Source organism: Lithobates pipiens, unplaced genomic scaffold (assembly GCF_037356315.1).
Source record: "Lithobates pipiens isolate NorthernLeopardFrog02 unplaced genomic scaffold, aLitPip1_a1.2 Scaffold_22, whole genome shotgun sequence".
Classification (NCBI taxonomy): Eukaryota; Metazoa; Chordata; class Amphibia; order Anura; family Ranidae; genus Lithobates; species Lithobates pipiens.
The window spans coordinates 263,406,576-263,433,660 of NW_027507784.1; the positions used below are offsets into that span (position 1 = coordinate 263,406,576).

Below are 27,085 nucleotides of genomic sequence, written 5' to 3' on the forward strand. Positions count from 1 at the left end.
GCTTCCGGTTTCTTAGGCCATAGAGATGATTGGAGCCATTCTGGTCTCTGATCAGCTCTATGGTCAGCTGGCGGAACCACCGGCTGCATTCTCAGGTTTCCTGTTGGGACAGGAGAGCCTGAGAAAACCATGGAAGATGGTGCGGGGGGGGGGGGACGACATTCCCTCCCACTGCTTGTAAAAGTAGTCTAGAGGCTAATTAGCCGCTAGGATTGCTTTTACATAAATGCGGACTGCTGGCCAAAAAGAATGATACCAAGATGATACCTAAACCTGCAGGTATCATTCTGGTATAAGCACTCAAAGTCCAGCAACATACCAGTATGTTGCTGGAACTGGTTGGGCACATATTGTAATTTTTTTTTCATGCAGCCTGTGGGCTGAACGAAAAAAATATATTGATCGGTGGGTATGCCCACCATTAGAATACCTCCCTTCATCCACCCACTTCTAATGGTGGGCATACATGCACCATTTATATATGCCGAAGCATGGGGGCATCCTCCCGCAAAAGGTAGGAGCAAATCGCTCCTCCACCCCTTATTCCCCCATGCTTCGGCATATATGCTCTTTTTTAACTGTGGTGGTGAAATCACCTCCGACAGTGCTGGAGTCACGGCTTTATGTATCGTGGGAGCAAAACGCTGTTGCTGTCAAGATAAATAAATCCGCGCTGCAGCAGAATGGCGTAAATGAATACAAAAAATGGTTAACAATAAAACAAAGTAACATTACAGTATAACAGTAGGACTTACCATACCTGCAAAGCAAATACAAAAAAAATAAAAAATAGCAAAAAATAACACATTTAACACAATCTGTGCCTAAAATATATATATGCCGAAGCATGGGGGCATCCTCCCGCAAAAGGTAGGAGCAAATCGCTCCTCCACCCCTTATGCCCCCATGCTTCGGCATATATGCTCTTTTTTAATTGTGGTGGTGAAATCACCTCCGACAGTGCTGGAGTCGCGGCTTTATGTATCGTGGGAGCAAACGCTGTGGCTGTCAAGATAAATAAATCCACGCTACAGCTGAATGGCGTACGTGAAAACAAAAAATGGTTAACAATAAAACATTGCAGAATACAATACAGTACAAAGGAGCAGAACAATAGAGAGAGAATAGAGAGAGAGAGAACAATAAAACGACAACTATTTTTTTTTTTTTTTTTTTTTTATATATTTTTTTGGTTTTTTGGTTTTTTACTTCTTTTTTTTTTTAAACACTTTTTAATGTAACTTTAACACTTCTGTTGTAACGTTTCCAGTGGTTTGGGTCTCTCAAAATGCGATGGCATCTTGGGAGACCCTGTGAACGTGTGCCTAGCCTGTGCAATGCTGTACCCTACGCTAATACTTAACTAGTTCATGGTAGCGTTCAAAACATTCACCAATGCAAAGACCAGGATTGTCAGGACAGCGGGGACAATAATGATGGGTGTCACGCCTATATCCGCGCTTTCTGCAGACACGACATTTTCTTTGGGGGGCTCGTTGGGTAGGGGTACTCGGGAGGACATAAGAATAATGCCTCTCATGCAGCCGGCTTACTGCATTTGGTTGGGGAAGGTGAGGTGGAGCACCGTCTGGATACAGAAGGGCTCTGACGATATCCTCCTGGAATTTAAGGAAGGATCCAGTCCGTCCTGAAGCTTTGTGTAGCACATAAGCATTCAGCATAGCCAATTGGAATAAATAAACAGACACTTTTTTGTACCAGCGTCTGGCCTTACGGGCAACTAGATACGGCGCCAACAACTGGTCATTGAGGTCCACCCCTCCCATATTTTGGTTATATTTGTGGACACAGAGGGGTTTCTCCACAATACCAGTCGCGGGAGGAATTTGGACCGTCGTGTCTGCATGAAGGGAGGTAAGAACGAAAACATTCTTATTATCCCTCCACTTCATAGCAAGCAAATTATTACTCCGCAAGCAGGCTCTCTCCCCCAGCCTAAGACGAGACTCTACAAGCCGCTGGGGAAAGCCCCGGCGATTAGGTCGCACGGTGCCACATGCTCCAATCTGCTGATCAAACAAGTGACTAAACAGTGGCACGCTCGTGTAATAATTGTCCACATATAAATGGTACCCCTTTCCGAATAAGGGTGACACCATGTCCCACACTATCTTGCCAGCGCTTCCTATGTAGTCAGGGCAGTTCTCCGGCTCTACGCGACTATCTTTACCCTCATAAACCATAAAACTATGTGTATAGCCTGTGGCCCTGTCACAGAGCTTATACACCTTGACCCCGTATCTGGAACGCTTGTTGTTAACGTATTGTTTGAATGACAAGCGACCAGAAAACTTAATCAGGGACTCATCAATGCAGACAACTTGATGGGGAGTAAACAAGTCTGCAAAACGTTGGTTGAAGTGGTTTATGAGGGGCCGAATTTTGTAGAGCCGATCGTATGCAGGGTCTCCACGAGGACGACAGAGTTCATTGTCGCTGAAGTGCATGAACCGCAAAATCTGCTCGTATTGTGCCCTGGACATGGAAGCAGAGAACACGCGCATATGGTGAATTGGGTCAGTGGACCAATATGACCGCAACTCACTCTTTTTGGTTATGCCCATGTTGAGGGAGAGCCCAGAAAGATCCTAAATTCGGAAACCGTAATTGGTTTCCATTGTCTGGCAAGGGCGGACTGGGGAACAGTGGCGATGTGTTGACCAGTGTACAAATTGCTTTGGTCCACAATAGATCTATAGAGATCTTCGGTGAAAAACAGTGAGTAAAAATCAAGTGTCGTAAAATCAACTGTTTCCACGTTAATGCCAGGTTGGCCAGTGAATGGGGGAAGTACGGGTTCTGCAGAAGTGGTGGGCACCCAATCAGGATTGGCAAATTCTGCAGGAAGGGCACTATGGGTACGACGGGCCTGTCTTTGTCTTCGTCTTGGTGGCAGCGGGACACTACTTGTGCTTGCCACCTCGCCATCTTGAACTGCACTTATGGGACTCGCCACGTCACCACGTGCTACTGCAGTGCTGGATGTACGTCCAGGGTGTACTAGGCCGCTGGTGCTTGCCAGTTCACCAGAAGGATGAGCGGCTCTAGTACGTCTCTGCTCCATACGAGGGACCTGAACAACAGAAAAAATTCGGGATCGGGTACACCTGCTCTTAACAGGGACCTCATCTCCGTCGTCAGAGTTATCTGTCATGGAGCCGCTGTCCTCTACAGAATCGTATTCTGAGCCTGAATCTGACAGATGAGTGACTTCCTCTTCACTATCTGTCATGCTCAGAAACGTGTAGGCCTCTTCACTAGTGTACCTTCGCTTTGCCATTTTGGGCTCTTAATTTAGGGGTACACTAGTGAGACTCACAGGTAAAAAAGCACCTAGGCTGTCAGCGACTGTATCAAAACGCTACAAAAAAAACTGTTAGCGATCGCAGGGATCAGGCCTGACTCTGCGAACGCTGCAGTTATGTGTGTTGTGTTTTGTAAGTGACAGTGATCGATCGATACTGCACTTGGGTGGGCTGGGCTGGGCTTGGGGGAGGGGCTAAACGCAGGTGCTAGCAGGTATCTGGGCTGATCCCGCTAACAATGCATTTTGGGAAACCTAAACTGCTGGCGACGCTAATATAGATCTGATCAGACACTATATTACTAAGGGAGGTGTATGCTTTGCGCGTGGGTGTTAGCGGTACTGACATTAACCTGACGCTGCCTGGGGCGACGCAGACCTTATCTGACCCTCAAACTTATATCACCCGCCGGGTGATCAGGGGGTTAAACCTTTATTAGGTAATAAATGGCGGGTGCCCTGAAACTATAAAAAAATAACTAACCAACCAGCGTCACCTGTAATTTAGGGGTACACTAGTGAGACTCACAGGTAAAAAAGCACCTAGGCTGTCAGCGACTGTATCAAAACGCTACAAAAAAAACTGTTAGCGATCGCAGGGATCAGGCCTGACTCTGCGAACACTGCAGTTATGTGTGTTGTGTTTTGTAAGTGACAGTGATCGATCGATACTGCACTTGGGTGGGCTGGGCTGGGCTTGGGGGAGGGGCTAAATGCAGGTGCTAGCAGGTATCTGGGCTGATCCCCCTAACAATGCATTTTGGGAAACCTAAACTGCTGGCGACGCTAATATAGATCTGATCAGACACTATATTACTAAGGGAGGTGTATGCTTTGTGTGTGGGTGTTAGCGGTACTGGCATTAACCTGACGCTGCCTGGGGCGACGCAGACCTTATCTGACCCTCAAACTTATATCACCCGCCGGGTGATCAGGGGGTTAAACCTTTATTAGGTAATAAATGGCGGGTGCCCTGAAACTATAAAAAAATAACTAACCAACCAGCGTCACCTGTAACAGTTATGTGGTGATCACTGGTGAAAGGGTTAACTAGGGGGCAATCAGGGGGCTTTATGCGGTAGTATATAGGGGTCCCTGACGCTATAAAAAGCTGCGGCGAACCTAAATACCTACCTGCCTAACTAGCGTCACCTGTGACACTAATACAGCGATCAGAAAAACGATTGCTTATTAGTGACACTGGCGACGGGGGGTGATCACGGGGTTAAACCTTTATTGGGGGGGTTAGGGGGGTACCCTAGAGCTAAATGGGGCTAACCCTAACTGCCCTAACAGTTATTGCAGTCACAAATGACACCAATGCAATAATAATAAAAAAAAAAGGCAATTGGTGTCACTGTGACTGGGGGTGCAGGGGTGATTGGGGGGGTGATCGGGGGTGAAGGGGGGGTGAAAGTGTGCCTGGCGTGTTCTACTGTGTAGTGTAGTGTTAGGTGCAACTCACTGATCCTCTCTCCTCGGTGCCGGAACGAAAAAGACCGACACGAGGAGAGATTACATCACTTCCTCTGCCTGTGTTTACATTACAGGAGAGGAAGTGATGTAATGCTGCCATTTCATTCGTCAGGAGCGATCGCGAGGGGGTGGCCATGAATGAATGGCTGCCCCCTCATCCCGGATCACTCCTGCACGGAATCCGACCGCCGCTGGCACCGGGGGGGGGGGGGCGATCGGGCCCCCCACCCGCGGGAAGGCATGGACGTACCTGTACGCCAATATGCCTGCCCGTGCCATTCTGTCGACGTACATCGTCGTGCGGCGGTCGGCAACTGGTTAGCAGGGCTTCCCTGTTCCCCTGATGAAGTCACGTGATTCGTGGCGAACACGTGTCGGGACTATCTGCCAGCGGAAGTGACGCTAATCGAGCTTGCTGCTCGTTTGTACATTGTTCTGTTTTCCTTTTGTTTGTGTGAGTACCTGTCTTTATTTTTTAATACAATAAATGCTGTTAACATACTACATTATGGGGCATACCTCCTCTCTTTAAATCCCTATATATATATACTGGTGAGACCCTCCCTCTTGGACACCCTAAAAAACTACCCTTAAAGGGGAGGTACACACGCTGGGAATAGGCAGTATAGGAACGCCAGCGAGGACCTGGGCTGCCACAGTAGGATCTTTAAAGGGGACGGTCACCAAGGACCACAAAGTTATACAAGTCTATGCTGTTACCTTAGCAGTAAGGTAAGGGGACACCCATATAATTTCCACAAAAGGACCGCACAGGATATCCACCACCTGCAGCACCTTTATATTGAATTTTGTGTATAAGCACCAGCTCTTTTTGGATTCAAAGTACCAGCACACCCTGCACCTTTTTACCTATATACGTTTTGGATGTTTGATGCATTTTACTCTGTTGTGTATATCTGTGATTGTACGTTGAGACACCAGCACTCAATTTTATTTTAGCACGTGGGGTTACCACCACTAATATTCACTGCTACACCTGCATTGTATTTTGGCACGCACTACGTGTACGGAAACGTATATTCTTTCACTTATGTTTTTTATGCTGATCTTGTTTTATTAAGCACTTTATTGCACATCAGATAAGCGATACCATCTTTAAATTTCTTCCAGTAATTTTAAATACCCACCTGCGTAATTTGATTACCTAATACCTTTGTTTACTACCAGTGGAGCTAGTGCCACTGGCTACCTCATTCTTTCTATTGTGATCTGATCGTAGTCCTTCTGTACAGCGCACCACTATCTCCATATCTTTTCTTTTTTTTGGGTTCAGACATTTCCCTCAGTGAGTGCAGCAGTACGCCAGTTAGTTTCTGTCTTTGAGTTGGCACAGGAATACTCACCTTTTTAACATCAGACATGGATCTCTTGGCCTCTGGGCTCAATCGGAAGGTGCAGAGGTTTGTGTCCAGGACAAGAGACCCCTGGGCAGATGCGTTGGTGGCCACATGGGGGCAGTATTGGCTGATTTATGCCTTTCCCCCACTCAAACTGTTGCCATGTCTGCTACACAGAGTGGAGGCCCGAGGGGATTCCAGTAATACTGATTGCCCCAGATTGGCCTTGGCATCCCTGGTACGCCGACCTAATACGCCTATTGGTGGATGTTCCTTGGCAGTTGCCGATGCGAGAAGACCTTCTATTGCAAGGTCCGATACTCTATCCTGCTTTACCGTCGCTGGTTTTAACGGCATGGCTGTTGAAAACCAGGTGCTAAAGGACCAATAATTTCCACTATGCTGAGGACACGGAAATCTTCGTCTCAGAAGATTTACCAGCATACGTGGAAGGCCTACATCTCCATGTGTGAGGAGATGGGGTGGCGTCCGCACACTTATTCAGTTTCCAGGATACTGCTGTTTTAACAGCGAGGAGTGGATCAAAAATTTGCTTTAACCACTTAAGCCCTGGACCATTTTGCAGCTAAAGGACCAGGCCCCTTTTTGCGATTCGGCACTGCGTTGCTTTAATTGACAATTCAGCGGTCGTGCGACATGGCTCCCAAACAAAATTGGCTTCTTTTTATTCCCACTGCGCCGAAAGAGAAGGGACGGGGAATATACTAGAAAGAAGGACAGGGGCGGAGTTTCACGCATGTGCGGTGTATATAGTGTCTAACACGTGTGTGGCATACGTCCGATCTCTGAACGAGGACGTTGTAGCGTAAGCACCAATCGTGAAAACAAAGGTACCATTTTAACTTGGGGCATCAATGGTTAGTGTCTTATACGCTTTTTGAGATTGAGGCCTGTATTGGTCCAAGATTACGAGAGTTTAGCCTGACATTAGGGTTTGTCTTGTGTTGTGTCTTGCAGATAAAATGAATACATTTAATGACCATGACTTCCTCCCCAACTTTATTGGTAAGTGCAGAGAGCTGCCATGTCTGTGGCAAGTGAAAGACAAATTTTATAACAACAAACTAAAATGGAAAGCAGAGCTGGGGCAACTGTTGGAATTGGTGAAAACGGTGACTCCCAAAGCAGACATCACCTATTTGAAGCCAAAATTTGGAGCGAAAAAACTTCCATGATTCCATGAGATCAGGAGCAGCAGCAGATTACATTTCTGTCCCCAGGCTCTGGTACTATGACAGACTGCATTTTTTGTCAGACCAGAGTGAACCCAGGCCATCACTCTCAACCCTTCCTTCCACTCTTCCTTCCACCTCAGATGAGGCTTCCGACATACAACCTGGGCCTTCCACCAGGAAGATGTGGAGGAACCCAGCTTGAGCCAGGTATAGCATTGTTCAACATATTTCTGGTCAAAATTTTAATGATGTTAACTAGATGTTATTATTGATCACTAATTTTGGATTTAACAAAGTGACAGTAGTAGCCAAAAATGATTGAGACAAGAATAAAAAATGCTGGGGTCAGAATAATAGTCTTTTCTATTTGTTAACATTCAATTTGCAACAGTCATGAGCTCAAACTTGTGTGTGATTGATGAGCAAAAAACGAAAACTATGTCCCATTTTCATACACAGGAAAGTGTCAGCCAGAAGGAGGGTATGGAAAGAGGCAGCCAGGAGGTGGCGGGGGAAATTGGCAGCCAGGAGGTGGTGGGGGAAATTGGCAACCAGGAGGTGGCCGTGGAAAGTGGCAGCCAGGATGTGGCCATGCCCAGTAGCCTGACCGAATCCCAGGTTCCTCCCCTCCACCTTCAAATAAAAAGGCCCAGGAAGGGGAGGAACGTGGAGGAGTCAGCGCTTGGTTTGATTGGGCAGACTACTGTGGTGCTCACAAACACCCCTAATGTCCAGGAGGCCTTTGCATGTATGACAGCCAGTAAGTTGCAAGGAATGGAGGAGGGCCAATGCCTCATCTGTGAGGAGGTCATATTTCAGGCCCTAAATAAAGGGGGTGAGGGGCCAACTCACCAACAAAAGCCATGTATGTGAGTTGGACCATACTCCTCCTCCACCTCCTGCCACACCTAAACACCACAGCCACAGCCTGGAAGGAAGCGTGGAAGGAAGTCAAGAGAATGATGGTCTGGGTTCGTTCTGGTCTGGCAAAAAACGCAGGCTGTTGTAAGACCACAGCCTGGGGACATATATGTCATCTGCTGCTGCTCCTGATCTCTCAGAGTCTTGGACCGTATTGTGCTTCCTATTAAATGGACTCCTCAGGCTACCAATTTTGCCTGTCAAATAATTGATGTCTGCCTTGGGGTACAAAAGCTTTGCCAATTTCAACAGTTTATCCAGCGTTGCCTTCCTCTTTAGTTTGTTATAACCCCTAATAAATTACAATTTTTTTATTTTTTTTTACAAATTCTTGGCTATGTGTTTTACTTCAAAAAGGACAGTTTGTTTGTGAGTAGGCAGGTACATTTCAAAAACACAATGTCAAATTAACAAGGGACATCAACACCAACCAACGCTGTATTCAAACAAATTTGATGTTCTTTTTTTTTCTTACAAATAGAGCTTTTGGTGGTATTGATCAGCCATTTGTGGGTCACATAGGAGGCTTACCCTGGGGTGGGTTTTTTTGGGTTACACTAGGCACTTTTGTATAGGGTTACTGCCTTACACATGAGGTGCTTTTACTTGAACTGAGCTGAGCTCTAGTTGACTAGTAGAGCTTGGCTGAGCTCTAGTTGACTCTCTTGATGTTAATATACACCTCTACTGTCACTGTTGCATTCAGGAGGGACACACTGAGCCAATGACCTCTCCACTTGTCCAGCGTATCTCTGCTACTTCGTTCCCATAAAACGAAATGGGGCACCGCTGTGCGCCTAGCATGGGCTCCATGCACATACCCACTTAACTCTTTCTCTTTCATACCTGTGCACAGGTTGAGGACCTCTGTGGTGCTAGTCTCCACCTGTTGCTATGGGAGATAGACTGCTCACGGAGAGTGTGCCAACATAAACTTCTCTTGCAAGACTAGTTACTATGTAACTATGTAACTATGTATACACACTTATGACTGGCTGCATGTGAAACCATGGTTACCCATGGTAACCACTTACTTTGCACCAGTTTACTCCTGTAGTACTAATGTATCTTCATACCCCAGTGTGCATTCTGACCCAGGCTGGAAACTACATGTGTGTGCCGGTTACCTGCATTACAACTATTTGTTAACTTTAGACCAGGCAAGGACAAATTTTCAAAAACTTTAGTGGAAACTCGCAGCCAACAGAACAAATTGCATCTGTCCCCTGCCGGCTCTGTATTGAGAACTAATTACTCAGTTCTCTCCTCTGCTCTGAGCAGAGAGCCGGTGACTGTCAGTCACTGCTCTCTGCTCTGCCCCTCCAGCGCTCCCTGGAGTTCTGGGCTGTGGAATGGGCGGAAGAGGCTGGTTTAGGCTCTTGTGGATTGCTGAGAGGCTGAGCCAGGTGCCAGTCCAGGCTTCTGGGTGGATACCCACTATAAAGTCAGGGTCTTTCCCCAGCCTGGACTGGCTTAGTGACATCAGCTGACACAGAACGAACTGCATTCCTCTGATCCATAAGAGAAGTAGGGCCAAAAAAGCTTTGACCCTTCTCCTTTCATTTATTTTTTTCAATGACCTCAATACCAACATGTTTCCTTATTTCCCCTTAAAATTATGGCAAAAATTAGACCATCTTGGGGTGTCCACTTTCCAATAGGAAGCTTTTTGGAGGTGCTCCTACTGTCCTGGCCTACACATATTTTATATATCTATATTTCTATATATCTATACATCTATATCTATCTATCTATCTATTTATCTATATATAGATATAAAAAATGTAAGTGACACCTTTTTCAAAATTATAGGTCTTTTTTTCTTTATATAATACAAATAAAAACCTAGTGATTTTTAAATATAACCCAAAAAAATATATATAAAATTATTTTGGGTAAAGAATTGCATGACAAAGTGATGATCAGTCAAGCTATCACAACTCTGAAAATTGGAAAAAAATGGCCTGGACAAGAAGGGGATGTAGCATGCTGGTCTTGAAGTGGTCAATCAACATTTCACTCTTACAAAAAACCCAACTCTGTTTGTCATCCACCATGCAGACAAGCAACTGACACAGTTTTTTTTTTTAACAAGAAAGACACATTTTGTTTTTAATATCGCAGTCATGTATTTTGTTAATTTTTACACATCCAAAAAAGTGTGTGAACTCTGAAAATCAAACAAAATTCTACTACAGTGTTCCTTTATTTTTCTTCTGCTCATCCATTAGTCATCTTTTCATCCTCTTCAACTCATTGATAAATGTTTCACTTGCTTGCAAATTTTGAAACCATGTCCTGGAATTCTGCAAAATATTAAAAAATAATTCATTAGTAAGTGATGACCATCTTAAAAAAATAAATAAAAATACAGTTTGTTGTGAGGTTGGCCAGAATGAATCATGCATTTTTCCATGGTTAATATGGTATTAGGCCTCTTTCACACTGGTGGTCAGTTAACTCATTTAGAGAGGAGGAGAATACCTATCAATATGGCTGTGAGGAGAAGTTAGAACGGGAGTGTTTTATGCTGGTCCAAGTAGAACATCGGGACACACTGTGTATAACCGTATACAGAAATCCATGTTGGGGGATAAACCATGTGCATGTCAGATCTCCTTAAAAAGAGATCTAGATAGCTGGTAAGCAGCAGTGATTTCATTAGTGGAGGACTTTACCTTGGTGCACCCTGTCAATTCTTTGAGGGTGTTGTGTGCGGTGTCACTATTGAGGACTGAAGATTCACCCCTTCACTTTTTATGGACTATTTTCAATTTTTTATTTATTTATTTGGTTCTAATTTATTTATCACAATATTCATTTTTTCACTGTCGGCGTGTTAATTCACAATTATATTTATGTGATTAGGATTGTCATTTAAATTTTTTGCATGTTGAGATCAATTTTTGGCAGTTGAATGTATAGCCCATATATAAGGGTATATTATTCTTTATATTTAATTTTCTTTCAGCACAGCTTTAGTATATTGATCTGGATTTTATTGTGTGTATCTCACATTAAGTTGCAGCAGGATTTTTTCTTTTTTATATTTTCTAATTTTTATCACTATCACATTTAATCACTAGGATTATCAGACAGCGCTGTTTTTCACACATTTTTAGATAAGTATACATGCAGGAAGCATGTATATCCTTCTAGATAACCAATATTGCAATAGTTTATAAAGGATGAGAGTGGGTTTACATCCACTTTAAGTCTAGGGTTAGGGCTGAGGGCTGAGGGCTGTATTGACATATTTGATCTTACATTTGTTTGGTGCTGAAACCCTCATGCCAAGCACTATGTGACACCTGTTTCTTGACTTAAAAAATCAACGCACCACATAATCTTGATTTGGGGTCTGAGCTAATCTTGTGAACCCCATAGCAGGTGCTACTTTTGCTACCTGTATTGCTAATATGTATCTTAATTATATTATTTTATTGCTCATTCATTGTGGATATTAGGCCAGGCATAAATTACATTATTATTAGGGGGCATTTGGTGGTCTGTGGTGTTACTTAAAGTGGTTGTAAACCTCAGACATGAAATATGGACAAAGTATATTTAGGAGCATTAAGTGTAATTTCTGTCTACACTGAAGAAATAGCTGCACTCAAAGATCCATCAAAATTCATCCCAAGTGTTACAGACAGTTCAAATGGTAGACACGTTTCACACACAGGTGCGCTTATTCATTACTTAATTCCTGTCTGCTGCTACATTTTTCTGATAAGGGGGGGGGGGGGGAGTGGGGCACCTACTTCCCAGTAGAAGGGACTGTGATCTCTGAGCACATAGCCTCTTTGACTGTTAGTCCTTGGTTCCTACTTCCGCTCTGTCTCAGTGACGTCACTTCCAAATCCACATTTTACACGCTGCTTAGCGTGGAGCTAGCAGGAGTATTTGTTTAATCTCTGTGTATAACCTGTGGCCAGTCACTTCACTGGGTATACAGTGCCTTGACATTTTCCCCATTTTGTCATGTTACAACCGAAAATGTAAATGTATTTTATTGAGATTTTTTGTGATAGACCAACACAAAGTGGCACCTAATTGTGAAGTGGAAGGAAAATTATAAATGGTTTTCATTTTTTTTTTTTTTATAAATATGAAAAGTGTGGTGTGCATTTGTATTCAGCCAGTCAATACTTTGTAGATCCTCCTTTCACTTCAATTACAGCTGCAAGTCTTTTTGGGGATGTCTCTGCCAGCTTTGAACATCTAGAGAGTAAAATATTTGCCCATTCATCTTTGCAAAATAGCTCAAGCTCTGTCAGATTAGATGGAGAGCATCTGTGAACAACAATTTTCAAGTCTTGCCACAGATTCTCATTGGATTTGGGTCTGGACTGAGCCATTCTAACATTCTAACAATGAATATGCTTTGATATAAACCATTCCATTGTAGCACTGGCTGTATGTTTAGGGTCTTTGTCCTGCTGGGAGGTGAATCTCTGCCCCAGTCTCAAGTCTTTTGCAGATTCTAACAGATTTTCATCTAAGACTGCCCTGTATTTGGATGCATCCATCTTCCAATCAACTCTGACCAGCTTCCCTGTGCCTGGTGAAGAAAAGCATCCCCACCGCCATGCTGCTCCACCATGTTTTACGGTGGGGATGGTGTGTTCAGTCTGATGTGCTGTGTTCGTTTTTTGCCACAAATAGCATGTTGCTTTTAGGCCAAAAAGTAAAACTTTGGTATCATCTGACCAGAGCACCTTCTTCCACGTGTTTGCTGTGTCCCCTCATGGCTTCCCGCAAACTGCGGGCGGAGCTTCTTATGGCATTTTTTAAACAATGGTTTTCTTCTTGCCACGCTTCCATAAAGGCCAGATTTGTGGAGTGCACGACTAATAGTTGTCCTGTGGACAGATTCTCCCACCTGAGCTGTGGATCTCTGCAGTTACCATGGGCCTCATGGCTGTTCTCTGATGAATGCTCTCCTTCTTGGCATGCAGTTTAGGTGGACGGCCATGTCTTGGTAGGTTTTTTAGTTGTGCCATATTATTTCCATTTTTGAATGATGGATTGCACAGTGTTCTGTGAGATGTTCAAAGCTTGGGATATTTTTTTATAACCTAACCTTACTTTAAACTTCTCCACAACTTTATCCCTGACCTGTCTGGTGTGTTCCTTGTGATGCTGTTTGTTTACTAAAGTTCTGAGGGCTTCACAGAACAGCTGTATTTATACTGAGATATACTATATATACCGTATTTATCGGCGTATAACATGCACTGGCGTATAACACGCACCCCAAGTTTAGGAGGGCATTTTAACCACTTACAGACTGGACCATTTTGCTGGTCAAAGACCAGACCACTTTTTGCGATTGGGCACTGCGTCACTTTAACTGACAATTGCGCGGTCGTGCGACGTGGCTCCCAAACAAAATTTACGTCCTTTTTTTCCCATAAATAGAGCTTTCTTTTGGTGGTATTTGATCACCCCTGCAATTTTTATTTTTTGCGCTATAAACAAAAATAGAGCGACAATTTTGAATAAAACGAATTATTTTTTACTTTTTGTTATAATAAATATCCCCCAAAAATATATATAAAAAAAAATTTTTTCCCTCAGTTTAGGCTGATACGTATTCTTCTACATATTTTTGGTAAAAAAATGTATTGATTGGTTTGCGCAAAAGTCATAAGGTTTACAAAATAGGGATAGTTTTATGGCATTTTTATTAATAATTTTTTATTATTTTTGTTTTTACTAGTAATGGCGGTGATCAGCGATTTTTATTGTGACTGCGACATTATGGCGGACACATCGAACATTTTTGACACATTTTTGGGACCATTGTCATTTATACAGCAATCACTGCTATATAAATACAGTGATTCCTCTGTAAATGACGCTGGCAGTGAAGGGGTTAACCAGTGGGTGGCAGTGTAGGGGGTTAAGTGTTCCTAGGGGTGTGTTACTAACTGTGGGGGGGCATTTCCTCCATTCAGCCATCCCATGAGACGATCGCGGGTATACCTGCCCGTGCCATTCTGCCGACCTACATCGGCGTGCGCTGGTCGGGAACCCGGTTAAGGAAAAAAGTTTTAGGAGGGAAGTTTAAGGGAAAAAAACCTTACATTTAAATGCCCATCAATGCAGCCTTATCAGTGTGCATCTGCAGCCTTGTCCATCATTGCAGAATGATCAGTGTCATTTGCAGCTTGCCCAGCGCGGTTTGCAGCCTTGCCCAGTGTCATTTGCAGCTTGCCAGTGTCATTTTCAGCTTGCCCAGCGCCATTTGCAGCTTGCAGAGCGCTATTTGCAGCCTTGCCCACGTTTAAATTTCCCTCCGCCGAGACAGACCGAGCGAGCGCCGCCGAAAAATACAGAGCGCCGCTGAAAAAGACCGAGCCGACTGCTCGGCTTCGCTCACAGTCCCGCCTCCCTGCTGTTTCTGGAGCGAGTGCTGCCGAAAAAGACCGAGCCGACTGTACTGTGTACTCAGCGCCCAGAAACACCAGGGAGGCGGGACTGTGAGTGAAGCTGAGCAGTCGGCTCGGTCTTTTTTGGAGGAGCTCTGTATTTTTCGGAGGCGCTTGGTATTTTTTGGCAGCGCTCGGTATTTTTCGGCGCCGCTACCTATTTTCAGCTCACACACAGTGGGGATCGGCGTATAACACGCACCCACGACTTTCCCCCAATTTTAAGGGGGAAAAACTGCGTGTTATATGTCGATAAATACGGTACTAACATATACCGAGAAATGACACATAGGTGGACTACTAATTAGGTGACTTCTGGAGGCAGTTGGTTCCACTAGATTTTAGTTAGGGATATTAGAGTAAAGGGGGCTGAATACAAATGCACGCCACACTGTTCAAAGATTTTTTTGTAAAAATAATTGAAAACCATTTATCATTTTCCTTCCACTTCACAATTATGTGCCACTTCGTGTTGGTCTATCACATTAAATCCCCTTTTTTGGTTGTAGCATGACAAAATGTGGAAAATTTGAAGAGGTATGAATACTTTTTCAAGGCATTTTATGTAAGGGTTTACAACCACTTTAATTGTTGCATAAACATGCATGCTTAGCCTGGTCTGGAACATAGTGACAGGTGGAGGTGGTGCTGCCAGATACCTCTTACTCAGGCTTACCAGGGAAGAAAAATAATGTTCATTCCAGCAGGAACAGTCACAAATTTTCTCAAGATGTGTTGGTTAGGGATGTAGTCTCAGCCATAGAAAATTCAGTTTCGGAACCAGTCATCTCATTTGTATGTGTTCTGTAATATAGGACCCCTGGACTTACTGGGACTACTGAGCTTTTTAAACTGATTAGCATTGTTTCACTCACCTTTCACCTCAATTTTGCCATCTTTATCTGGATCACCTTTAGACAAGAAGCTGCACGTCTCTTGCTTAGTCAACAGTCTGGCACCAGATTGAAACTTCTGCAGAAATTTTCTAAGCAAAATGTTACATTTTAGTTATTTATTTAATTGGACACCTATAGTAAGTCTTATTGTTATCAGTATGATAAAAAAAAAGTACACCTATTTTAGTCAGGAGAAAAATCACCAGTAAAAAGTTCACATGTAGGCATTTTGTGAAGCAGAGGTGAAGTTGTGTTGATAAGTATAGGTTATTTAAATTTGTACATCACCATTGCTTTTGCCCTGGTTTATTAAAGTGGAACTTTTGCTCAAGTGGAACCTCCATTAGTGGAGAAACTCACTGTTTCTCAGATCCAGTCACATTCTCTCACATTTATGGTACTCTACTGGGAGAAGCTACCTGCTACAGTAAACCCCACTGTACCAATCCGGTACAGTCCTGGATTTCCCCTACAGCGCTTGGTTGGGCTGTTCAATTGGATATTTTATGTTTTCTTAAGGATTGATTCTATAGAATATGATCACAATTCTTTTAAAATTACAGCAAATGGATGTCATTACAGAAACTATGGCCTTTGAAAATCTTGTTAACAATTAGGAATGGGCGAACCGTTCGGCCCAAGCATAAGTTCGGGCTGAACTTTGGTTGTTCGGATGTTCTGCGAACACCGATATGTGATGTTCGAGGAAAATTCAGGACACCGTTAAAGTCTATGGGACATTAACATGAAAAATCAAAAGTGTTCATTTTAAAGGCTTATATGCAAGTTATTGTCATAAAAAGTGTTTGGGGACCCGGGTCCTGCCCCAGGGGACATGTATTTATTTATTTATTTATTTAAAACTGAAATTTTTTCAGGAGCGGTGATTTTAAAAATGCTTAAAGTGAAACAATAAAAGTGAAATATTCCTTTAAATTTCATACCTGGGGGTGTTTATAGTATGCCTGTAAAGTGGTGCATGTTTCCCGTGTTTAGAACAGTCCCTGCACAAAATGACATTTCTAAAGGAAAAAAAGTAATTTAAAACTACTCGCGGCTATAATGAATTGTCTATCCAAGAAATCAAAAGCGCTAATTTTAAAGGCTTGTATGCATGGTATCGTCATAAAAAGTGTTTGGGGACCTGGGTCCTGCCCCAGGGGACATGTGTCAATGCAAAAAAAAATAGTGGCTATAATGAATTGTTGGTCCTAGCAATACAGATAAAAGTCATTGAAAAATTGCATGGGATTCTCTACAGTCCTTTACCAGGCCCTGTGGGTCTGATATGAATATTAAGGGGAACCCCAAACCAAAATGTAAAATAATTGCGCGGGGGTCCCCCCAAATTACATACCAGGCCCTTTAGGTCTGGTATGGATATTAAGGGGAACCCTGTGCCAATTTTTTTTATACAAATGGCGTGGGGATTCCCCCAAAAATCCATACCAGACCCTTATCTGAGCATGCAACCTGGCAGGCCGCAGGAAAAGAGGGGGTGAGAGAGCGTACCAGGCCACATGCCCTCAACATGGGGAGGGTGCTTTGGGGTAGCCCCCCAAAGCACCTTGTCCTTATGTTGATGGGTACAAGGGCCTCATCCCCACAACCCTTGCCCGGTGGTTGTGGGGGTCTGCGGGTGGGGGGCTTATCGGAAGCCTTTAAAATAAGCACTTTTGATTTCTCCCATAGACATTGGTAAAAAAATTACTTTTTTTTCTTTAGAAGTGTTATTTTGTGCAGGGACTGTTCTAAGCATGGGAAAAATATGCCAATTTACAGACATACTATAGACACCCCTCAGGTATGAAATTTAAAGGAATATTTAACTTTTATTGTTTCACTTTAAGCATTATTAAAATCACTGCTCCTGAAAAAACGTCTGTTTTTAAAACTTTTTTTGCATTGATTTATGTCCCCTGGGGCAGGACCCGGGTCCCTAAATACTTTTTGTGACAATAACTTGCATATTAGCCTTTAAAATGAGCACTTTTGATTCACATTTGTGTCCCATAGACTTTAACTGTGTTTGTGTGTTCTGTGGTTTTTTTTCCTGTTCGGTATGTTCTGGTGTGAACCGAACCGGGGGGGGGGGGGTGGGGGGATGTTCGGCCCATCCCTATAAACAATATCCTAAGAAAAATTAGACCATCCCCCCTTAGTTATGCTATAGGACAGCTCCCTCAAATCAATTCTTCACAGAGGGCCTGTAGCATTGGTAGACTTGTTTTTTTGGCAGAATAGAAGTATATGTCATGTTGTGAATTTTCTGAATTGGAGTATTTTCCTTAATCAGTTCCTCAAGCCCAGTTAATTTTCCCATGCTCCACAAGTGTGCCTCTTGAATGACAATATACTTATTATAACAAACAAAAAAGTTTAAAAGTTTAAAAGGGCGGTTAGATACCACACTAAAAACTAAATAAATAAATCACTAAAAATATAGCTGCAGCTCAAATTTGTAAGATATCTACAAACACCATAATCAAAACATAGAATAAGGCTGCGCATAAAGTTAAGCTAAAATAATGTAATAATATATGACAATAAATGACACAAAAAAATCACCATAATAGATATAAAATCATACTCATGATGTCATCGCTGTCCTAGACCGCGATGACGTCAGCACGCCACCCTCCCAACATCCATTTCGTCAAAGAGTGACTTAGTCATGGGGAGTGCATATGCTGTGTGGTGGAGGTTCACAAGCACTGGTGTTTCTGTTTGCACAGAAGAATTTGATTAAGTCACCATTTTCAGTTCATTCACTGGACTTTTGATATAATTACTTTATTTATTTTATTTTAGGATTTATTATTGTTATCACGTATTTATCACGTATTACACATTTATTTAATCACATGTTCATTCATGAGTATGATTTTAAACTTAGTATGTGTCAGGGCTGGCTTAGCCCTTCCTTCTCTGGGCTGGCAGCTCAGCTGTCGGCTAATTGCCAGCTCTCTTCTCTCTCCACAGTTACCAGCTGTTCCTGATGATGCTCGTCTGACCTGCCTACTTAAAGCCTTCCAGCTCACTTCACCTCTGCCTTTGCCCTGGTCACATCACTGAAACCATCTCCTGCGGTTTGTTTAAAGTCTGGCTCCTTATCCTGCTTGCTGTGCTCTCCTTGGATCCCTGACTTCTGGCCTGGCTGACTACCCAATCTGGTTACTGGACTCTGGCTATGCTTGACTATGCTTTTTCTATTTACCTTTTTATTAATAAACAAGTGTAATTTAATTGTTCTTCTGTCTCAGCCTGATTCATGGTTTCTGACAGTATGGTGATTTTTTTATGTCATTTATTGTCATATATCATTACATTACTAAAGTTACAGTAGCTTGCTCCTGGAAAAACCTCTCTGACAATGGCCATTATAGGAACAAATGTTTCTATTGAGAATTTTCCCCTTAAGCCTAGTACACACAAGCTGAATGTTGGCAGGTTCAATAGAAACCGGCCAATCTTCGGCCTATGAATATGGCAGCCAGGCCAGCTTCTGTGGAAGGCTCATAACTGATGGCTGAAAGCGCTGACTGGAATGTTCTGGCAGAAACCAATAGAACGGCAGGGGAGATTGCTGTACTAATATTGGATTGTTAGTACAGTAGCTCCGACCTCAGCTGTCAGTTCTTTTATTGTTCTACCTGCTGGGTTGAACCAAAAAAAAAAAAAAAAAAACTAGTGGTGTGTACTAGGCTTTACACCTCCTGTTTGGGCGACAACTGTTCTCACACGGTGTAATAAATCCCTCTTATGGAGACAGCAATAACAAATCATGTTTAGAAACCACACCGGTATAAATGATACTTCTACAGGCCTGTCACTATCAAACCCTACCATTATTATCATGTTTTACTGCTATTAGGTTTTTAAATGAATTTTTTTTAGCTGGTGTAATTAATAGATTATGACCAATTAAGATTAAATGCACATTCATATCCTAGCAAAATTCAAGGGGAACTCGTCACCTAATTGCTGGAGAAATTGTACCCAATTGGGGACCCTATTTCATATTATGTGGGACTGCCCAAGCTTACATAACTACTGGCAGGCAATCTCCCATTTACTCACTTCCGTAACAGGTATTGTCCTTCAACTTTCACCAGAACTAGCCATTCTGAATATGAATTTACATACGATTCCCAAACAATATCGTAAAGTAGTAACACATATACTTTTAGCTGCGAGACTATCCATAACTAGAAAATGGAAAACTGACTCTCTTCCTACTATGACAGAAGTTATAGAATTAACCCAACTCCACCACTCCTACGAATTATTATTTCCTAATGACAAATCCCTATATATTAAGGAACAACAACTATGGGAACCTTGGAGTACATGGTACAAAAATTATATTTCCACAATTTAGATAATGCTGATTCTTTAATCATATAGAAGAAAGAACTCCTGTGCGTTTTAATATTTTTTTTTGGATGGCTTTAAAAATTATTTCATAACAAAGTGACAAATATATCACATGTTTGTTTATCTGAATTGAGCTGTGGAGTAAGAATAGATCTTTATTTTCCTTCATAAAAGATAACTACTGTGTTTGAATTTCCTTTAGGATGTTGGCCTAGGTACTCCAAGACACAGATAGATCCCTGTGAGGGGTGTCTTGGGGTCCAGAAGTGGCCATTATCCATATCGCTATTTATAAATCTTACAATAATTATATTACGGACTTTATTATACAAATTCTAAGAGACTTACTCTTGTTCGAGTCCCTTTATGACTATGAATATTAGATACTTGGGAATACTACTTTATTCTTTATTGTGGATTATTTGTTTATATGCTATATTGTGCTGAGAAAACCCTGTCACTACATTATACTGTGTTATGTTACTTTTATTACTATATATTATTTTTTTTTGTTTTGTAAACCTTGTTGTAACTAACTCTGCTAAAAATCTCAATACAAACATTTGAAAAGATTAAATGCACATTATGTACATCACTTACAAAATATTTTGAGTTTTCACTAAAGGTTAACAAACATTTATCAAGTTTATAACTTACTCAACATCATCTTTATCCAGACCCTTATCACCATTCTCGTCAAGCTTCTCAAAGATGCTAAGTAGTTCAAATGATTTCAATTTAGTTATCTCAGATGTATTGAAGAATTTCTCCACATCAAAGCTGCCAGGTTCTGAAGCAAAAGTAAAAATCAATAATGATTTTGTTATATTGTTTATGTTCATGCTGTATTTTTCCTGACTGAGGTATTTCAGGAAAATGCTGTGTTGTGGCCAGTGTGAATTTTGTCGACTAAATTAATACTATTTTAGTCGACTAAAAAATTACTAAAACTAAAATTGCTTTTTAGTTTTAAAGACTAAAATACGACTAAAACTAAAATGGCATTTTAGTCAAAAGAGTATGACGAAAACTAAATTGAAATTTGAAGTCAAAATTAACACTGGTCTGTAGTGCATGTTCAAATCTTAATAGCATAAATAATAACAGATTTGATTTTTTTTCACTCCAGCCGTATATAATGAGTTTGGAAATTGTAGAGAAATTCATAAATAATGTATTACAACTTAACTACACTCATTCGATTTTAGACTACTAAAACTAGTTTTAGTTGACTAAAATGTACTGGAGATTTTAGTCAACTAAAATGTACTGGAGATTTAGTCAACTAAATACAACGAAAACTAAAACAATTGCAGAAGACTAAAATGGGACTAAAATTAAAATGCCATTTTAATCAAGAGACTAAGACTAAAACAAAATGTTTGACGCAATCACGCTGAATTTTTTATTTTATTTTTATAAATAGACTCCTAAGTTAGTTTGTTGGGTGACATTTCAGCAGTGCAGTGCTTTAAATAATTATACTTTAACTAACCTTGCTATATAAAATATTCCTTGTACCTGACAGGAGCCATTTCAAATGGTGTTAAATCTTCAATGCAAGGTCCTCTCCAAGCCTAGCTCCCCCAACTCCCCCAATCATTAGGAGAAAAAATAAAAGATAGATGCCTTCCACCTTTTTTTTTGTAAGCTTGCATAGGCAAGCATTACATCACTTGGCTTTCTGTTGGGATCCTTGTAAAGCTGAGCACCCCACAAGAATGAACTGCAGAACAGCCCTGGAGCATTTTCTTGCAAGAACTGAGATCCTAAGGAGAAGGTTGTGAAGTCCCTGAACACACCAGAACATTTTGTCTCATCAGTCCAGAGCACCTGCTGCCATTTTTCTGCACCCCAGTTCCTAGATTTTCATGCATAGGATGTGGAAACAAGGCTTAGCGACTCAACTATGCCCGAAAACATAAGAAATGGGGTGCAGAAAAATGGCAGCAGGTGCTCTGGACTGGTGAGTCAAAATTTGAAATAATTGACTGTAGCAAGAGGCAGTTTGTTCATTGAAGGGCTAGAGAATAGTACAATAATGAGTGCCTGCAGGCAATCCTGAAGCATGGTGGAGGTTCCTTGCAAGTTTGAGGTTTCAGTTCTGCAAGGGTGTTGGAGATTTGGTCAGAATCAATGGTGTACTTAATGCTGAGAAATATAAGCAGATAGTTATCCATCATGCCATTCCATCAGGAACACATGTGAGTGGCCCCACGTTTATTCTGCCGCAAGAAAACAGCCCCAAAACATACAGCCAAAGTCACAAAAAAAAATTGTTCAGTGTGAAAAAGAAAAAGGGGTCCTGGAAGTGATGGTTTGGCCCCCATTGAGTCCTGATCACAACATTGAGTCTGTCTGGGATTACATGAAGAGACAGAAGGATTTGAGGCAGTCTACATCCATGGAAGATCTGTGGTTAGTTCTCCAAGAACAACCTACCTGCCAAATTTCTTCAAAAACTATGTGCAAGTGTACCTAGAAGAATTGATGGTGTTTTGAAGACAAAGGGTGGATGCACCAAATATTGATTTGGATGTATATTCTGTTCATTTACTTTTCATTGTGTTAATTGATATAAACTATTAACACTTCTTTTTACAAACACATTCTCAATTTTATAATTTTTTCACATTTGCCTAATATATATATATATATATATATATATATATATACCGTATTTATCGGCGTATAACGTGCGCCAGTGTATAACATGCACCCCAAGTTTAGGAGTTAATTTTATGGAAAAAAACTTTTAGGAGGGAAGTTTAAGGGAAAAAAACTTACATTTAAATGCCCATCAATGCAGCCTTATCAGTGTCATCTGCAGCCTTGTCCATCATTTGCAGCCTTGTCACTCATTGCACCTTTGTCAGTGTCATATGAAGCTTTGTCCATCATTTGCAGCCTTGTCAGTTCAATTCTTAGCTTTGCCTTTTATAAATGGTGCCCCCGAGATACAGAGCCAGTGTCCTATCATATAGTGTCCCCCATCGGATAGTGTCCACTGTGTACTGTGCATGCGCAGTACACAGCACACACAGATTCCGAAAATAGCCGAAGATGAACGGCGCCTGCGCCGTGAGTCCAGGTTCTAGCCCCACCATCCAAGTGGACATAGAGCTGGAATATAAAAGAGCCGAGCGCAGCGAGGCCGAGCCCGAAGCGTGGTGAGCGAAGCAAGCCCGCGAGGGGCCCTCTAATATCGGCAGCCCTATGTCCGCTTGGAAGGTGGGTCTACCACCTCGACTCACGGCGCAGGAGCCGTTCATCTTCAGAAATTTTCCAAAGCTTCTTCTGCTCTGTACTGCGCAATCGCTGCACATGTGCAGTGCGGGGCGGACAGTATCCGATGCCAGGACACTATATACCAGAACACCGGATGTCCTATGTATCTCGGTGGTGCTCAGTAGTTCTCGGTGGCTTCGGCCATTCTCAGCGGCTTTCGGCCGTTCTCGGCAGCTTTCGGCCACCGAGAAGGGCCAAAGGCGGCTGAAAGCTGCCCAAGGCTCAATGTCAGTGGGGGATCGGCGTATAACACACACCCACGATTTTCCCCTGATTTTAAATACGGTATAAAGTGCCTTGCGAAAGTATTCAGCCCCCTTGAACTTTTCAACCTTTTGCCACATTTCAGGCTTCAAACATAAAGATATAAAATTTAAATTTTTTATGAAGAATCACCAACAAGTGGGACACAATTGTGAAGTGGAACAAAATCTATTGGATAATTTAAACTTTTTTAGCAAATAAAAAACTGAAAAGTGGTGCGTGCAAAATTATTCGGCCCCTTTACTTTCAGTGCAGCAAACTCACTCCAGAAGTTCAGCGAGGATCTCTGAATGATCCAATGTTGTCCTAAATGACTGATGGTGATAAATAGAATCCACCTGTGTGTAATCAAGTCTCTGTATAAATGCACCTGCCCTGTGATAGTCTCAGGGTTCTGTTGAAAGCGCAGAGAGCATCATGAAGACCAAGGAACACACCAGGCAGGTCCGTAATACTGTTGTGGAGAAGTTTAAAGCCGGATTTGAATACAAAAAGATTTCCCAAGCTTTAAACATTCCAAGGAGCACTGTGCAAGCGATCATTTTGAAATGGAAGGAGTATCAGACCACTGCAAATCTACCAAGACCTGGCCGTCCCTCTAAACTTTCAGCTCAGACAAGGAGAAGACTGATCAGAGATGCAGCCAAGAGGCCCATGATCACTCTGGATGAACTGCAGAGAACTACAGCTGAGGTGGGAGAGTCTGTCCATAGGACAACAATCAGTCATACACTGCACAAATCTGGCCTTTATGGAAGAGTGGCAAGAAGAAAGCCATTTCTCAAAGATATCCATAAAAAGTCTCGTCTAAAGTTTGCCACAAGCCACCTGGGAGACACACCAAACATGTGGAAGAAGGTGCTCTGGTCAGATGAAACCAAAATCGAACTTTTTGCCCACAATGCAAAACGATGTTTGGCGTAAAAGCAACACAGCTCATCACCCTCAACACACCATCCCCACTGTCAAACATGGTGGTGGCAGCATCATGGTTTGGGCCTGCTTTTCTTCAGCAGGGACAGGGAAGATGGTTAAAATTGAGGGGAAGATGGATGCAGCCAAATACAGGACCATTCTGGATGAAAACCCGTTGGAGTCTGCAAAAGACCTCAAACTGGGACAGAGATTTATCTTCCAACAAGACAATGATCCCAAACATACAGCAAAATCTACAAAGGAATGGTTCACAAATAAACGTATCCAGGTGTTAGAATGGCCAAGTCAAAGTCCAGACCTGAATCCAATCGAGAATCTGTGGAAAGAGCTGAAAACTGCTGTTCACAAAAGCTCTCCATCCAACCTCACTGAGCTTGAGCTGTTTTGCAGGGTAGAATGGGCAAGAATTTCAGTATCTCGATGTGCAAAACTGATAGAGACATACCCCAAGCGACTTGCAGCTGTAATCGCGGCAAAAGGTGGCACTACAAAGTATTAACGCAAGGGGGCCGAATAATTTTGCACGCCCCACTTTTCATTTTTTTATTAGTTAAAAAAGTTTCAAAAATCCAATAGATTTCGTTCCACTTCACAATTGTGTCCCACTTGTTGGTGATTCTTCACAAAAAATTAAAATGTTATATCTTTATGTTTGAAGCCTGAAATGTGGCAAAAGGTTGAAAAGTTCAAGGGGGCCGAATACTTTCGCAAGGCACTGTATATACATATTCACACACACATACAGTTGTGCTCATATGTTTACATACCCTGGCAGAATGTATGATTTCTTGGTCACTTTTCAAAAAATATAAATGATCACAATGACAACAGAAACATTTTTAGTAGTTTCTGTTGTCATTATGATTTAAAAAGAGTAAACACAGTTGATTGACAATAAATGGCTTCAGCCAAACAATAACCATGAGTGAAAGAAATGTTTTTGTGTTATTATTCTTCATATTCTCTGAAAAATGGCCAATACATCATAAATTCTGTCAGGATATATATATATATATATATATATATATATATATATATATATATATATAAAAATGTATTTATTTATTAATTTATTTATTTGTACATAAAATTATAGTACATGAACTGTTAAGAAAGGATATGCCCTTGTTAGTGTGCATGCAATATGATAAATGCAGGCACTCAAGGTGATTTGGTGAGCTTCACCTTACCTTTGCATTCTGCCAAAGCAGCATTAATATTTTCTTCACTTAGTATACTGTTCATCCTGTATCTGTTAACTGAAAAATGACAGTTATTTTCAATCAATCTATTTATGTTATATTGTCATTATTTGCATACATAGCTAAACTGTATTTCTAGGCTTACTGTACATTTTTTTTATAAGTGATATATCTAAATGTCTTTATTTTATTTTCTGTACTGTATATATTATTTACATTTTTTTAATTGTAGGAAAATTTGACCAAATGATATGACAAAAAAATGAAGTTACCCTAGATATTAACATTACAATTGAATCCAATTATTTAGACAGAGTAGGTTATAAATTACTAAGAGCTTGTTCACACCATCTGCTAGAATGGAGCATCTGGTGTGCAGTACAATGCAGCGGGATAACTGAAGTGCTGGGCTCAAAGAAGACAATGTGTTTTGCCTTGTCTTGAGAAAGGACTGCGCTGGAATAGATGCCCAATGTAGTCCCAACACACTTGGTGTAATCAATCCTTAAAAGGACAAGTCCAGCCTGAGCTTTTTAGGCTGGGCTTCTCCTAGGGGGGTCACAGGAGTGCAATTCATTTTGCACTCCTTTGACCCGTTTTCAGCAGAGAGCGATCTGAAGTCTGCTCTCTGCTGACGTCACGCAGATCAGTCCAGGCACTGCGTCATCCTGAAAATAAAGTCTGATACGACCGATCGCCGCCCCTCCACAGCTCAGCGCTCCAGTGAGCACGAGAGGGGGGGGGGGGGGCAGAGCAGGAGAGCTGCTGATTGACCAGGTCATCTGCGATTTTCGATGGTTCGGGTCTCAGTGTAGAGATGATGGGGGACAGATGTAGCATTGGTCCCATCTACATCCACCTAGGTAAGTATAAAAGGGGAAAAAACAAACCCTTACCCCTTACTTCTCTTTTAAATCTATTTATATGTAGAACATGGTTAAGCACCACAAAATGTCTCTTTGTCCATTCGTTCTGTTGCATTACAGTAAAGTATGGTAAAACATGCATTTTACTGCATGTTACTGTGACACACATTAATGCACAAACTACATTCATTTTGAATGGCACTCCAACTGACTATTAGGCCCCTTTCACACTGGGGCGGTTTTCGCCTGCAAAAAACGGCCCCTTTCACTCCAGTGTGAAAGCCGGAGGGCTTTCACACTGGAGTGGTGTGCTGGCAGGATGGTGAAAAAAGTCCTGCTAGCCGCATATTTGGAGTGGTGAAAGAGTGGTGTATTTACCACTTCTAAACCGCTCCTACCCATTGAAATCAATGGGGCAGCGTGGCTATACCGCCGGCGGCGCTTTGCGGGCAGTTTTAAACCTTTTTCGACCGCTAGCAGGGGTTAAAACCACCCCACTAGCGACTGCATACCGCCGATAAAACTACGGTAAAGTGCCACTAA

General features: G+C 42.0%; 1 protein-coding gene across 1 annotated transcript; it reads right to left on the minus strand.

Annotated features, from left to right (window-relative positions):
- Positions 1-10,396: 10,396 nt before the first annotated feature.
- On the minus strand, positions 10,397-25,719 carry LOC143925504 (oncomodulin-like). The gene is made up of 4 exons (XM_077450005.1): positions 25,665-25,719; positions 20,644-20,776; positions 15,589-15,698; positions 10,397-10,582 (listed from the first exon to the last, which is right to left on the minus strand). Exons 1-4 carry the CDS (start codon positions 25,717-25,719, stop codon positions 10,545-10,547), a joined length of 336 nt encoding a protein of 111 aa, XP_077306131.1. The 3' UTR covers positions 10,397-10,544.
- Between the last annotated feature and the right edge of the window lie 1,366 nt (positions 25,720-27,085).